The sequence below is a fragment of the Zosterops lateralis genome, assembly GCF_965231275.1.
Source record: "Zosterops lateralis genome assembly, chromosome: 3".
NCBI lineage: Eukaryota > Metazoa > Chordata > Aves > Passeriformes > Zosteropidae > Zosterops > Zosterops lateralis.
In genome coordinates this window covers 35,704,979-35,720,514 of record NC_139764.1, presented here as the reverse complement: position 1 = coordinate 35,720,514, position 15,536 = coordinate 35,704,979, and the positions used below count along the sequence as shown (strand labels likewise).

The window sequence follows — 15,536 nt, the reverse complement described above, 5'->3', positions numbered from 1 at the left end:
ATTTAAAAATAACTAAGGGATTAGCATCCATTGGCCAAAGCAAAAATACTGAAATGGAAAATGGGGATGATGGGAAAATATTTCCAAGAAAAATGTGATTTATCACATGAAGGAGAAACTTGGAGCTATAGCTAGAATCCATTGCAATATTTCAAGTGTTACAATATCAAAGAAGATGATGAATACACACGAAAAGTTATTTTTATTAGAAAAGTTATTTACCCATATAACTCTGACAAAAAGCTTTTATGTTTATTACAGAATATATATTATAATTTGCTCCAGATGGTGGCTCATATGAGTGATAGTTTTATATCTGGCAGGAGGTAGGGGAACAGGGCTATATCATAACTTGTATACTCAAACTAGGTACCAAACTATCATTTCTCCCTGTGATGAAAACAGCACATTATCCTCCAAAAGACAGGAACTCAGCTGTGAAACCCATATTTATATAAATCTAACTGGGCTGTCCATTTTATAAAGTCCATTTTTATTAGACCTTTTCAAATCTTAAAATATATCCTCCTAAAATGTATTTCTGTTGAAGTTCATTGCCAAAAGGACTAATTGACCTGAAATTTAAAATCCTTAAACTGATTCCCAAGATGAACAAGCTCATTTTGAATTAAAAATTATCTAAATCACAGTATCACTGAAATGTCTTTGGAAATTGTCTAGCTTGAAGTCATGTTGCACATATGTAAGAGTTGCACATACTTGTACCTGTAACCATAACTTATATGGTTACAACTTACACTTGATGGTGTTTGAATGTTGACTATGCCTAAAGGAGACCAGTTGTAGAAAAATACGAAGATTTCCTAACAGTAACAACAAAATCATGTGCAAAGATCCCTTCATTAACAGCAAATGTATTCAACAGTACAAATCAAAGATGCCTGACTAATGCTAGATACAGTAACTTAAAAGCCATTTTTCTATAAAACATGTGAAACAATGTTATGTGGCTGTTTTGTTTTGTTTAAACAGAAGAGATGGGTAAACAATGTAAATTGCAAATATTAGATCATATATTTTCATATATATGAAAGTCACTAAGAGTATACATTTGGTGTTTAGGGTGAACTTCTCTTTAGAATGCACCAAAATGAAGCAAGCTCATAGTTTAGGATTTGCTCTGGATTTTGTGCCTCCATTTCTGTCAGATCAGACTGGCCAGAACAGAAGTGAAAACTCCCAGAAAATATCTCCCCATTCCTACCTCTCAGCTATCAGTTATAGATACTGGATACTGTGACCAATAAGGCAATACTTCTATAACAGCATCCTACTGAAAATCCCTTATATGTACTGTGAAAATTACTGCAAACAATCTCAACAAGAATAGCCCGCTACAAGACCTCATGAACAAAACCATGAACCAGCTTACCTTTCACATATATGAAAGTATATATACATGGATTAACTGTTTCATTTCAGATTTTTGAGTCTTTAAATACAGTTATACCTGGAATACGGGAAGTGCAGCTTTGAGTTTAGAACTACAGAACTACCTGTTTGGATATCTTTAGGTATCCATTCTATCAATTAGCTTCAGGCATATCACCTTCCACTACTATTTCACAGTAAGTGCCCTTCAAGTTGTATTATGTCTGTGAACAAAACAATTTAACTATAAAAACAACACGGTGCCAAATTTTGCTTTACTTACTCAAAGAGCTCCCTGTCCAGCAATGCTGGCAAATTGTATTCAACGAGCAACTCGTAACTATGCCACAGAATTGCTGCCACACAATGCAAGTGGGAAGGGGATGGCATCAAAAGCCCATACTCTCTGGTTGAGCTATTGGGACAAATGTAGCTGACCCGGCCACTTTTTTTCATAGCTGCAACTCTTGCAGAATCACTGACCCATTTCAGCAATGCTTGAATTCTGGAAGACAAGATGATTTTGCACATTATAAAGAGCCAAGCACATTCAGAATCAAATTAGCTTGCTGTTTTTTTTATAATCCAATTTACACATTTATCTCTTTCTTTGAAGTAAAGTTCAAGCTCCTTTTTCTCAAGACTTAGATTAGGGCAAAAATTAATTTAAAAAAAATATCTCAGACAGCCAAATGCAAACCTTCTACAGAAAAAGAAAATAGAGCAGGTATCTGAGTTCTGACTATTTGACAGAAAAGTTGAAAACTGAAGTTTTGTCATATTTCTAAGAGCAGAAAAAGAGGGACAGCATGCCCTGGAAAGGACTCAAAGAGCTAGGACAGAAAGCTGGGAGAAATTTTGCAGATATCTGCACTTCCATGCTACCTCATAACAATCAGATTTCAAAAATATTTGGTTTTGTGAACTAGTATCAAGCCACTGTTTAACAGGTTATTTTTTGTATATGCTTCCATATGATAACCCAAATAACATTACCTATCTTTTGTTCCAGGGTCTTGAGTTGTTCCAAGCTGATAAAGAATGTCTATTGTGGAGTCAGAAGAGAGACCATTTAATCTTCCAAACAGTAAAGGGCTATTCAGATCTTGCCGCATTAAAAAAAAAAAGGGGAGGGGAAATAATAGAAGTACTTACATATGTATTTTTAGAGTGTACTAATGACATTATTATTATAGAATTGCAACATTAACATTGAATTAAGTTCTTATTAACATAAGTATGATATTCCTATACACAGCACTGTCTCAAAACTGTGCATTTTGTATGTCCAATGTTCAGTCTTACTATGAAAGTAAAAGCCATTACAACATTCATTAGCTATAGGACTTAGAGGTTTACATAGAAGGGTTCTCTTCAACATATTCCAAAAAGACATGACTAATTCCAATAGAGTTGTTAAACCTCTTGCTTCACAGAAGCAAACACTTTTTTCAAAGGAAAGCTTATTTAACTCCAGTTTCCATCAAGAGGATTACAGCTAAAGATTTCCACAGATTACTTCCTATTCAGCTTCTCCTCACTGTGTTCAACCTCTGCCCTGCCAGGAAGTAGTCTCCTACCTAACAATATTCTAGCAAAACAGAGCAGTCTACACTGAAACAACTCATGGCAAAAAAAAAATCATGGATGCCATTTCAAAAAGAATGTCTTCTATTAGCAGCCTCAAAGAAGGAAAAATGGAATTTGTTTTCCTTCATTTAGAAGCTACAAAACAGCAAAGTGGTATGAAACCATAAATATAAAACCCCCAGTGCACTAACAGAACAGCTTCTGCAAAACTTCACTGAGACATACAATATAGCTGTATCTTCATTATGTACCTCCACACATAAATATTTTCAATGCTTAGTGCTATTCAGAATTCAGACTGTCCTACAGACTACTGCTGCATTAGTTTTCCTTAGCAGTACTTGTGCAGTACTCTTTAAATCTGGACACAGTATCTAAAGTAAGAGGCATTTAGGATACACTGCGCAGCCTCTTCTGTCTTCAAAATCCCCATCTAATTATGAAAAACCAAACAACCCTGGTTGCACTGCTTTACCATGGTAGGACTACCCACATAAAAAGACTGTGATACTTTGAAGCCCAACAAAGCACAATGGCAAGTTCTGGCAACCCAAATCAGGTTCAGAATCAGGAAGCAACATGCAAATACATTGTATTTGTACTTTTATACAAGCAATGGTTTTAAGCAACAACTGAAAAGAAATACACTGCACTCACCTGCAGGATCACTCCCTGATGCCGAGCAGTTTCTTAGAAGAATGTCAATCAATTTTAGGCCAATTCTGGTGGACTGAAGTCCAATTTTCACAAGCACAGCCTCAATGTTTGGAGAATGCATCCCACAGTAAGGGGACATTAGTAAAGCAGCACATGTCTGCAACAGATTAGCAGTGGGTGCTGCAGCACTAGCCATCATTCCTTCCAAATCACTTATGTGAGTGAGGCAGTGGTGTAATAATCTCAACCATCCAATACTGAAAAGGAAAACAGAAAAATGAGCTAATGTATTACTTTATTATAATACTACTTCTCTGTAGCACAACTACCTGTATTAGATTACAGGAAAAGTACTGCAGAAAACTTCTGTGACATGCTGAAACATCATCTGAGCAAAGCAAATGACTGAATTTAAGACCACAATGAAATATACATTAGGAATGCTGTTGCAATCATTGGATTAAGATTGTAAGAAAGGCAGGGTCTGTGGGCAGAAAGAGTTAAGAGCCTGGAAGTATTATTACTAAAGTTTTTCAAGATTTCTCTATTCACTTACTTATTTTTTCCAACAGGAAGAAATCCTTCCCTGTTGAGGGAAGGATGAAAGGGAAGTTGTTTATATATGGGGATGGGTGTGGGGCAGGTTTGGGTTTTATTGATTTTTTTTTTTTTTTTTTTTTTTTTTTGGTCTTATTTGCTTGTGTGTTGCTTTTTTTACATCAAAAGGAGTGAAAGTGCAACAGCAGTTGGCAATAAAATTATACACCTGCACAACTTCTCTGACATCACAAACTTTTAGGATCACATTTACAATACACATTTACAATAAACTACAGTGAACCTTAGGGAACCTCATTTAAAATGCATATAGAGAAAGCACAGAAATTAAAAATGTGTTAGTTACTACATTGCCCTCATGTGTCATTCTTTGCCAAAATCATCCAGAACTCCTTTTCATAACAAATCCTGAGAAATAAACCTATTGTAATTGAATCAAATTGGAAAGACATCAATTAGACTTTATTTATAAAATATACCACAATACTATTTAAATTAGTATCATGAACAAGATGGCAAGCTAAGCTGCTTGTGAAATAAATGGCATCTTTCACTGGCAAGTTCTAAACTAGCACTTTGTTTCCACAACTAACACTTACCACAGTTTAAAAAAATGCAAATATTGTTAGAGATCTCAAATTAGGCTTACAATTTTATTTTAGGAATCATTTACTCCTAAATCAACTGGATTTATTAATTACAAGAAAGTAAGTTCTCTGTTGTGTCTAAAACAAAATTTATGCAAGTTTATTGAATATGTTTCACATTAGTATCACTGTTTTTATTGAGATACTTACAACATTAAGCTGAAAGCTACAACAAAACATTTCAATGAATGAGGAACCTACACACACATGTTCTTTCCTGAGATACTGATTATTCTTGTGACTTTATTATAACCTTTTCTGAAGTAAAAATATAGTATAATTTGGCTATAATAATTTTCTTTGCTGGTATATAAGAGCAAAGACCAATTTCAGTTATATAGCTTTTAATAAAAACACACTGAGAGTTTCTATGTTCTCTAAATTTACTTATACACTTAAATTTTTTCCCTGCAAAAGAAAGGTTTTTAAAACTTCCCCATGATCTCTTCAAATTTATAAACATTAATGTTCAAAGATGAAATATTTAAAATTAGTAAGTTTTTACAATTTAGTAAGCTAAATTTAAAAACCAGGAAATCTCAAAAATCCATCCAGTATATTAAATTAAAAGTTGGAAAAATTTGACACTTTTAAAAAGATCCTAATGTGTTCATTTATTTTTATTTTTAAAATGAGTAAAAACTCAAAATGCCACTGAACCAAATAAACGCTTTTGAAAAGAAATCTTGCTGATATGTCAGAATGTTAACAACATTCAGCTCCTATTTCTGAAATGTTTGCAAACAGCAATATTAGATATGACTTCCACAAACATTCCATTGTTCTATTTCTACTCCTGCTCCAATACTTATGTAATTCTTCTGACTTCTGTAAGGATAAGAAGTATTTTGGCACTCCATTTTTTTTTGACAACAGCCATTAAAAACACAAAATGCAACTCTAAATGCTTTGTATTTTCTTGCCATTGCAGGGACAAAACCATTCCCTTTCACATTTGCAGACTAAGCATGCTACTGAAGAAGGCAAAAGTACTGCTTACATTTCCCTTCATATTGGAATAAAAAAGAGGAAGAGTTTGCTACTGAAAGATCTGACTCAGAGAAGAAAACACCATAAAAAACTCAAACTCTAAACCATGAAATGGCACAAACTGCCCCCTGACACTGGAGCCTTACCTGGTTTTGGAGACCTGGTCCTCCGAGGGCAGGAAGGGATTATTGACAGTGGCAGAGGAGGTGTTCCCAAAGGCAGTGAGGCCCAGCAGTTTGATCTGAGAGAGGCCCAGGGTACTGGCGTCCCGAGGACGATGGAGACGAAGGCAGACGGCCGAGGCAACTTCAGCTTTTACCAGCTGGATTTTTATGTAGGTGAGACCACTCGTGATAACAGGAGTTGACAATGGTAACATGTTGACACCATCTGCGCTTATTTCAACAGATACTGATGAAGGGCAAGCTACAGAATAAGATAAGAAGGTTTAACACTATTTTAAAATCTGTACCAGTTTGTCTTCATCATGGATACATGATCAACAATTAAAATTCAGAGTACAAAATGTCTGAAATGATCTCAGGCAGACACTACTACAGAACCACAGCTGGAGAACTTGACCTGGGAGATGGTATATGTTAAAAAGCACAAGCACTTTGATACATGATATATACAGTTTATTTCAAAGACTTCAGATGAGGAAAAGTCCTGATACTGAAAACACTGTTTCCCTACCCGGGCTACAAAAATAAGAGCTGAAAACTTCATGCTTTTTCCCAACTATTATACAAAAGCATTTTGCCTGAAGACCTTTGACCAATATCACTTTCTCACTGAGCAAAGTCTTGAGAAGTATAACAAAGTTTTTTGACAAATTTAACATGAATGCCACCTGACATCTACTCGGCTAGAAATTAAGCAGAGGCAGGGGCCTTCCATTCTCAAGGAAAGCAGAATTTGCAAGATTTTCAAACTTATTTTACAGTCATTATTCAAACAACCTCCCAGCTTTAGTTCCTCTGATTATACTTGTATCCCAATCTTCACATTTTTGCACTGGCATCAACATCAGTGAATCTACTTACTTGCCAGAGAGGCCAGGTGAGGCTGGATGTGGATCTCCTTGAGCAGCACAGCTGCAGGAAGGTGAATTGTGAGGTCACACCAAGCTTCCTCAGGTAAAAATATGTATGACCATGCAGCAGAGCGAGCCCGTCTGTGGGGAGGAGTAGCCTGCAACAGCACTTCAGCAGGCTGGGCAGTGGGACTGCTCGAGGTGATTGAACCTTCAAAAACAGCACCATTGACATTGATTATTCATGTTTATTAATAAAACCCACATTCATTTACAACCTGAACTGTGGAGAACACCTTTTATTTTCTGTCTCTTTTGCTTTATCAGTAATATCCCATGTTTAATGCTCATTGCCCATTTATTTTTCTTTTACTTTGAGACTGTTTTAAATAGGCAATTTACATATCCACATGCATACTTGAAATTTGCTAGGGGAAAATTAGTACCAAAATTCTAAACTAACTCTCAAGAGAACATGACAAAAACAAACCAAATAGAAAGGTGCAGGTTGAACAGCATGCTTAGAACTCAAACTCAGTTAATTCACAGTTAACACACTTTAAATACTAAAATAACATAATGACTTTAAAACCAACTTCTGCAACCCTTTTTCTTTAAAAAGGTTTCACGTGAAAACCCTTTTCTAAAAAAGACACCAGAATAAAAAAAACTGGCCACAGCTGCTGCTGCTTTTTCTACTCCTAGCATAAGTTCAGAATTAAAAAAAAAATATGTAGGCTGTCTTCTTTAGCAAGTTACAGGGCATAACAAGACCAGATTTGAGTTGTTCCAAACTACAGGTACTTGGGGTGTTTTACTGTAGTTATAGTCTGACCCCATGACTAAATGCCTAGCAGCAGCTGGACATGAATTCCTGGACACATTTTGATAAACTTTCATCCTAAAATGAATTAAGTTAATCTCAGAGAATAACTATCATAATAAGTTTGCCAAGACTCCATTATTTTCATATGGGAAAAGCCAATTCTTTACTATCACAACTCATTTTATACAGTTTTTACAGACCTCATGTGCAACTTTATTTGGTTAATAGCTTTCTTGCCAATTACTCTATTGGTTAGTAAAAGATATTCTACTTGTCCATCAAATCTCTCTATCCTTGGATTGTTTACATATTTTCTTTATTGATTCTCATGGGACAAATCTCTTCTTATTGCAGGTGCATTTGTTTTTCAACCCAGGAATACGTTGTTACACTAACGAGTTTTCACACCAAGATTGTTTTTGCATGGGAACTTGCAAATTACTTAGAAGAAATGACAGGCTAACTTTAGCAACTTAGCAGAGCAGGCCTGATTTTATGAGGCCTTTCTTTTATAATTCTTTTACCTGTCGCGACAAACAAACAATGATGAGAAACAGAATATACTACAGAGACCACTAAATGATGGGAATTAGAATGTACTAAGTGACAGCAATGAAGGTTAATTTCAAAAGCACACTCCTGACTGAAAGTTAAATATTAAGAGAGATGCCCTCATGGCAGAACATTAAGAACTGCAGCATTTTGTAAGCTGGAAGACAAGGTAGGCAATAACCTACCACCACATAGGCTTAAGATTTTTACGATTTAAAGAAACAAAGAATGAATACTTGCAGGATTCCTAAATTTACCATTTAGAAATTTGTGAAGAGCAAAGTAAATTTCCAGAGCCCCCTATTCTACCAAATAAATATCTTTTTATTGTCTTTTGTAATGCCATTATTTTTGGACACTCTTAAATTTGAATCACAGGACTCAATGGATTCCTTTCTCATTCAATAATCTCTCCAGAAATTTTAAAATTAATCCCCTCTTGTCAGTGAGACAAACTGTATGATACATTCAAGGGCTGCACCAGTGGGCAGGAACAGAAAACAAAGACACCAGTACTGATAAGGAAAGCCTTTGTAAGATATTATAGTATCACTACCTCTTAAAACACACACATTTTAGTTAACTGGCAGACATTGTATTGATATCAAAACAGCATTGCAATTCTAAAAAATGCTCATGCAGGCAACATGAGAGCAGTGAGATGTAGATATGAGAGCACCATCAGCAATGCCAGCCTTATGCTCCAGCTTCTGCTCTGCTTCACAGAGCTCAGGCTCATTCTTTGTCATCCCACCACGCCATGATTCTCCTTTAATTTCAAAATTGATGTGCCTAAGAAGTTACTGAGTCTTAGTGTGTCTAAGGCAGATGGTGGGCTGGAACCAGGCATCCCCTCACCTCGGGGAGGAAAAAGGGGCTCACCTTGATGCGTGACTTCATCAGACACAGATCACTCCTCCTCTTCCCTGTTCACATGAGGTCTTATTACCTGTGGTGGAGGGGACTAACCTCATCCCTCAACATTACCTCCAAACACCAACAACCCCTCTTATTAGAAGTTTAGTCGTATTGGAACATTTGACACTATCATACTACTTTTTGTTAAGAACTTGATATGCATTCAAATGACCAACAGACATTAATGTAAGAGAAAGAAGCGTCACTCACCCAAAGGCGCAAAGTTGTGAATTCCTTCTGCATTATCAGGCTCAGAAGCGAGCACTCTGGCTTTCAAACTGCTGTCTGTCGCCTTGGTGGGACCAGAATCCAGGAATTTCATAATAGTTGAAACCATGCTCCTTGCTGTGTTAACAATAGCTCTTGTGCTTGTTACCATGTTGTTACAGATAAGTTGAACACCACCTGTGTATAATGTGGGCAGAGAGAAAAAGATACTGCTCAGAAGCACGCAATAGATTCCACACAAGCAAAGGTCTATTTAGTAAACTGCCCCATGTACAAACATATAATGTAGTCTTTAAGTGCCAAAAAAATCAAAACCAAATTTTTGATTTGATGTGGCTAAAGAAAAGACATTCTTACCCATATCATGGAAAGCCTTCAGTGCCTCACTTGTATCCAACACTCGTAAAATGAACCAGAGCAGTGGCTCAGATAACTGACATGTGGCAAGAGAACCCTAGAGGAAAATCAATTAAGAAATACATGATTTAATACAAAATTAGTACAGTAGAAATTCAAATAACAGCTCTCAATCTCCCCTTTTAGGAGGCAAAACTACTAGGGAAGAAATGCCAACACAGCTGATCTCTCTGCCACCATATATAACACCATGCTCCACATGGTTCAATTCCTTACACAGGAAAAGCCTTTGGGGTATGGAAAAGCTCATACTCAGGGGGTGACCATCTTCAGGGGAAATAAAGAGTACTGAGCATTAAAATGGCCACAGCACATGTGCTTCTCACTTGCACATAGTAAAATATCTGTTCCATCTTCAAGCCTTTAGCCAGCAACATTTACAGAAATGTCAAAATGTCCTTAGAGAAAACTCTCTCCCTCTACCACGGGCACCAGAGAGAGGCTTCCTAACTTCAGCACCCAAATGAAGCGAGGATCTAAAAATGTTTACATCTATTTTACACAGCAATACTTTAGTTTTCTGGCCTTATTAGTGATTACAGAATCAACTGCCTTGAAGCACAGCAAGCCTAAGGGAACTTACCTGTCTTCCCATGTACCCACAGGCCATGTAGGTAAGAATAGGCTGAAGCATCACTTGAACTGTTGTTGCTTTCTTACTAAGTGTTGTCAGGATAGTGAACAACCCATCTCCAACTGATATTGCATCTAAGCCACCATGAAAGTTCTCATGTTTAGTCAGATGTAAGCCACTTGCACCTAAATAAAAAAGAGACAGCTCAAAGGTCACAAACTGAGACCTAACAAACCATTAAGCACATAAGAAAACTCAAGAATATTCAGGTGTTCACATGGATTTTACAAAGTACAAATGGACCCATTTTCAGGATCATATGACTTAAAATTAGTGTCCCCAGAAATGTATAAATAGGAAGACTTGATCCAGGAAGTCAGGAAATTCAAATCAGACCATAAAAATAAGTGTAATTAGTGAAGGAAATAGGGTAACTACAAGGATTGGAATCACTCCTAGCTAGAAGCCACTGACATTTAAGGGTTTTTTTTCAGATAATAATAAAGTGCCCTTGTGCTGCCAAAAATCTCCCCAAACATTTAACATTTCTATTAGAAATATCTCTCCTGGAATTCTGCTTCTCACTATTAAAGCTCAGTATTTATTCATGACAATTTTCTGAATATCCATTACCAGCAATATTGACTACACATTGCTGAGATTACAGACAGAAAGGAAGGTAATAGTCTTCCCATGGAGATTACTTCCATAGATACAACTCCCCAAGAGATTACGTCCACAAATACAACTGTCTTACAAATCATATGACTTTGATTTGGAAGAGCTCTTAAAAGTGTTCTTAGATTTAAATATAAGAAAACCATAGAGCAATCCTGTCCCACTTAGAGAAACTGAAGTTGTACTACCAAACAGTAATAAAAATCAGTGTGTTCAAGTGATCTTTGGAGCATGTCTTAAAGAATCATTTTGGTAAGAGAATTGCCAGGTGTAGTACTTTGTAGCCACCTTTAAACTGTCAAGAAAGCAAACACTGATAAGCAATGCATGCAGAGTGACAAATAAAGCAGTCCTAAGACCCAGTCTCTGTACAGCCTAGAAAAGTTAAATGGAACTGAATGATAGAATTGAAGTCAAGTAAGCTGGATTTGTTGTGAGGGAGGACCTTCAGATGAGGACAAGATAGGACAGGAGGGGAATACTGTTGATTTTCACAGTTTGTCAATTACAAAGCATAAAACCCTAATGAAACAGGACACAATGGTCATAAAAGGAAAAACAGAAAGAAAAATGTTTAAAATTCATGTGACAAGTGAATTACTCAGGGCCATTCTGGATCCTGACCAGCTGGCTTGCCAGATGCAGTAAATTAACACTATTAGCATAAATGTTGACACCAGAGCCACTACCTTTCAGTAACATTTGCAGACATCTTGTTTACCTATCCTGGTAGCACCTTTCCATGCTGCATGCTTACTACTCTATGCTGATAATTGATTTTTGGATCCTGTGTAACCCTGAATTTCACTCCAAAGAAACACATACTCAGAACAAACCACCATTCCCAGAACCAACTACTTTTCAGTGTTGATAGTGTATCTGCAATATGACACCAATTGCTCAAAGTGATGAAAGAGATACTCTGGAACTAATTTCAGGAGGGTTCCAGCAGCACAATCCAGGCTTGTCAAATCCTGCCTCCTGTTTAACTTGACTACTAGAGATAACTAATCTTCTCCTTAATGCCTTCATGATTAAATAAACCACTGGTCTAATACTCATGAGGGCTCACTGAACAAGTAACAAGTAAGTTTCGTATCTGCTTTAAAGAGGCAGCCCAGAAAAGGCCAAAGCAACTTCCTTCAAATCAAGAGAACCATTATAAAGAGAACAAAATTTTACAACTATTACACCTGAAATGGAGTGCAGGTCTTTGTCTAGCCTCCTGCAAAATGTTTTGCACATGCAGAAATCCATGGTATGTCAGCCAGTGGTTTAACTTGTGCAAATAAATTCTATGCTACCATCACAGCATACAAAGTATGTCAAAAGTAAGTCACAAAGATATAGGCAGTCTCTCTAAGAAAATGCACCTCAGATAAATCTCTAACAAACAGCAGCTTTGCTTTCTAAGTATCATCATCTCCCTCACTAGTTCATAGCAGGAAGATCTCACCCAGAAATATATGACTACAACTCCCAGAACCTGATGTTAATTTAATTTCTGGTAAAAAAAAGGAAAAGTTTAGGTATTCTATGAAAGGGATATAATTGTAATTTGTATTTTCCAAAAGCGATTAAAAAAAGTAAAATCATCCAATACATAGCAAATGACTGAGGTAAGGTGTCTTGTACAGACTGAAGACTCATCCTAATTTATGCACAGAGGCATGTAATGGCTACAGACTGAAATACAGGAAATTCCAATTAAACATAAGAAAAAGGCTTTTCTACTTTAGGAATGATTGAACACTATAACAGGTTGCCCACAGCAGTTGTGGAGTTTCCAACCCTGAGGAATTAAAAAACTCAACTGAACCAAGGTACTGAGCAACCCGCTCTCAGTTGAGGCAGGCTGTGAGTTTGTGAAGGAAGGCTGGACCAGACAATCTCCAGAGGCCATTCTGAGATTAAGCACACTAAGCATTCTGAGATTCAGCAAATTCAAATGCCAAACACATTCCTCTTTGGTTTCAATTACTGTCTCCCACTTCCTGTTAGGGGCTTTTTTCATGCATCTGTTCCCCTTTACCTTTTGCTAACTCCGTTTCCCTGTCATTTCTGTAACACATTCTTTCACATGTCCACCCTGCTCATGAAATTGCAGAAGTTTTAAATGTTTCACCACCCAAAGACTTTCCATGTTACATAGAAAACACCTACCAATAATCATTGCCATAGCACTGCTGTTGCACTGGCCGAGCGCAGACAAAATCTGGCTCATAATTTGTTGGTTGGCCAACACCAAGTCCGCCACGTATGCAGTTGATCCTTGAGTATTGGGGTTGCTTCCATTGCCATCTTTGCCTCCTGAAACCTTTTCCTCATCAGACACACTGTCTGTAGTACTGCTTGCTACTGGAACACGGGCACTGTACTCTCGGTTACTGGAAAGTGGCAGCTGAACTAAAATGTTTATCAGCTTTAACAAATCAAACATGAGTTGATCCCTTGTCATTTCTCCACAAACTGCTTTGGCATCACCTGGACGGATAATATTGGCAAAAAGGCCTCCAAAACAGGCTCGAGCACCCACAGAGCTGTCTGAGCCACTGCGAGACATGACTTTGTCCGAACATGTAATGTAATGATGCACAAGAAAGGTTATAGACTCAATTACTGCAGAAATAGTGCTAACTGATACAACTTCAAAATTCTGTTCCAAGGTGAATTCCAAGAGTTTCACTTGAGCATCCAATGGCCCTTGGCCTGTCTGGAAAGCACCCCTGAAAGAAAAAAAAAAAAAAAAAAAGAAAAAAAAAAAGAAGAAAGAGAGATATTACAAGTTACATAGGTTTGGCTGTTTGAGTATGGTCTTTTTCCTTGATTTTTAAGAATCCAAAAGTACACCAGACTTCCAAGAAATAAAAATCCAGCTATTTTCAGAAATATATGCTGAAGCAAAATCTAATCTTTCACCCACATCAAGTTTTTGTAATTTTTTAATATACTGGTCATTAAACAGCCTGCAGAACCTGCTCATGCCACTATCTTCCTGATACTGCTACGGATTAAGAGGTGAACTTTGAAAAAGGCTAACATTTATCTTTTTTTTTGTAATTTAGTTAGTTTTGTAGGTAAAGACTTGGAACAGTCTATATATAGACTGAATAGTCCTGTTCAGCTCTTTGTGAAAAGTTTCCTACATCTGCAAGAAAATCTCATGGAAAGCAGTCACACAATACTTTAATATCATGAGGATTATTTAGTTGCTAAAAGGATATCATGATGAATTTTCTTCTTCCCATAGGTCTTTTGCTTGTCCCCCCACTCAACCACTCCCCACCCAGAGCTAAAAGAAGAATGGTCAGGTTTTATCAATCTAAAGAGCAAATACATGTAAGACCATTAGAAGGTACTCAAAATATCACAGGCTGGTGCTGGTAGGTTGACTGCTTGAAGGATTTCTCTTGGGAATACATTTATTTTATCAATTGCTTTTACATATATAGTGAACTACAAAAAGAACCCTTTGAATCAGTGTATCTAAAATAAAACTTGTACTAGTTACTGAATTCTCATATACTTCTCTGTATCTTTTCACATTGATTAATCTTATTCTAACTTTTAAAATTAAATACAGAACAAAAGAGAGTTTATAGAAATAGCCTGAAAAAAATTCAAGTAATTTAAGTAATTCTAACAGTAAAATACTGCTTTTCTTTACAATTAATCTTATGACCGGACACAGTACAATTCAGTAATTATCTGTGTTCTTAAAAATAACCACCTAAATCCCTTTCTGCTGCTTTGCTTCCATTTCATAGCATTTCACAAAAAAAAACCCTAACATGTTTCAAAAACTACCCCTTCAGTGGTCTCATTAGCTTATTTTAAACAAATGCTGGCACAGAGACATGCTGTCCAAGATTCACTGTGAATTATTTTATTGTATTATGACTTATCTTATAGAAATCACTGATCATCAATATAACGTGGTAAACACCACTCCTATAATTTAAGTTACAAAGGTAAAATCTCTTGGAGAAGGTAGAAACCATTTTCTGTAAGATTAAAGAATAGGTAACACTAAAGTGCCACCTACTGGGAACCCAGAACTGACAAAGCTCATCCCTAATTATATGAAGCCTTTGTCTGGAGATGAGCAGAACATCAATATCAGAAAGAAATGCTTCCTAGTGTATTTAGGACTAAACAATTGCCATACTTCCAGTGTACCACTGGAGACAGAGTCTTGTGCCCATTAGCCTTGTCTTGGGGAAGCAGAACTGTGAAAGATGAGCCATAGGCTCTTATCTCTCTCCTGGCCACAGGCACTTCTCTATACTAGTGGGCATCAATAGGCCCCAGGAGAGTGGGACAGAGGATGTTTTCCACTGTCATGTGGAGAGAAAAAACCTACCAAAGATAAAGCAACAAAAATGCATATTGCATAAATAGAATTATGCAACCTCATAATTCATCCTACCATGTGAGAAAAGCCACCTGTACTATTTTCACAATCTATGAATT

The 15,536-nt window shown here is 36.7% G+C and overlaps 1 protein-coding gene across 1 annotated transcript in view; it reads right to left on the bottom strand.

The window, feature by feature from the left end:
• BIRC6 (baculoviral IAP repeat containing 6) overlaps positions 1-15,536 on the bottom strand; it is a gene marked incomplete at its 5' end in the record, with an annotated part of 172,856 nt that overhangs the window by 75,105 nt on the left and 82,215 nt on the right. The window contains 9 exons of the mRNA XM_083856975.1: positions 1,676-1,897; positions 2,389-2,497; positions 3,640-3,896; positions 5,981-6,260; positions 6,881-7,081; positions 9,377-9,571; positions 9,752-9,848; positions 10,395-10,570; positions 13,227-13,789. Of these exons, the coding sequence (XP_083713101.1) occupies positions 1,676-1,897; positions 2,389-2,497; positions 3,640-3,896; positions 5,981-6,260; positions 6,881-7,081; positions 9,377-9,571; positions 9,752-9,848; positions 10,395-10,570; positions 13,227-13,789 (2,100 nt within the window). The remainder of the gene's footprint in view (positions 1-1,675; positions 1,898-2,388; positions 2,498-3,639; positions 3,897-5,980; positions 6,261-6,880; positions 7,082-9,376; positions 9,572-9,751; positions 9,849-10,394; positions 10,571-13,226; positions 13,790-15,536) is intronic.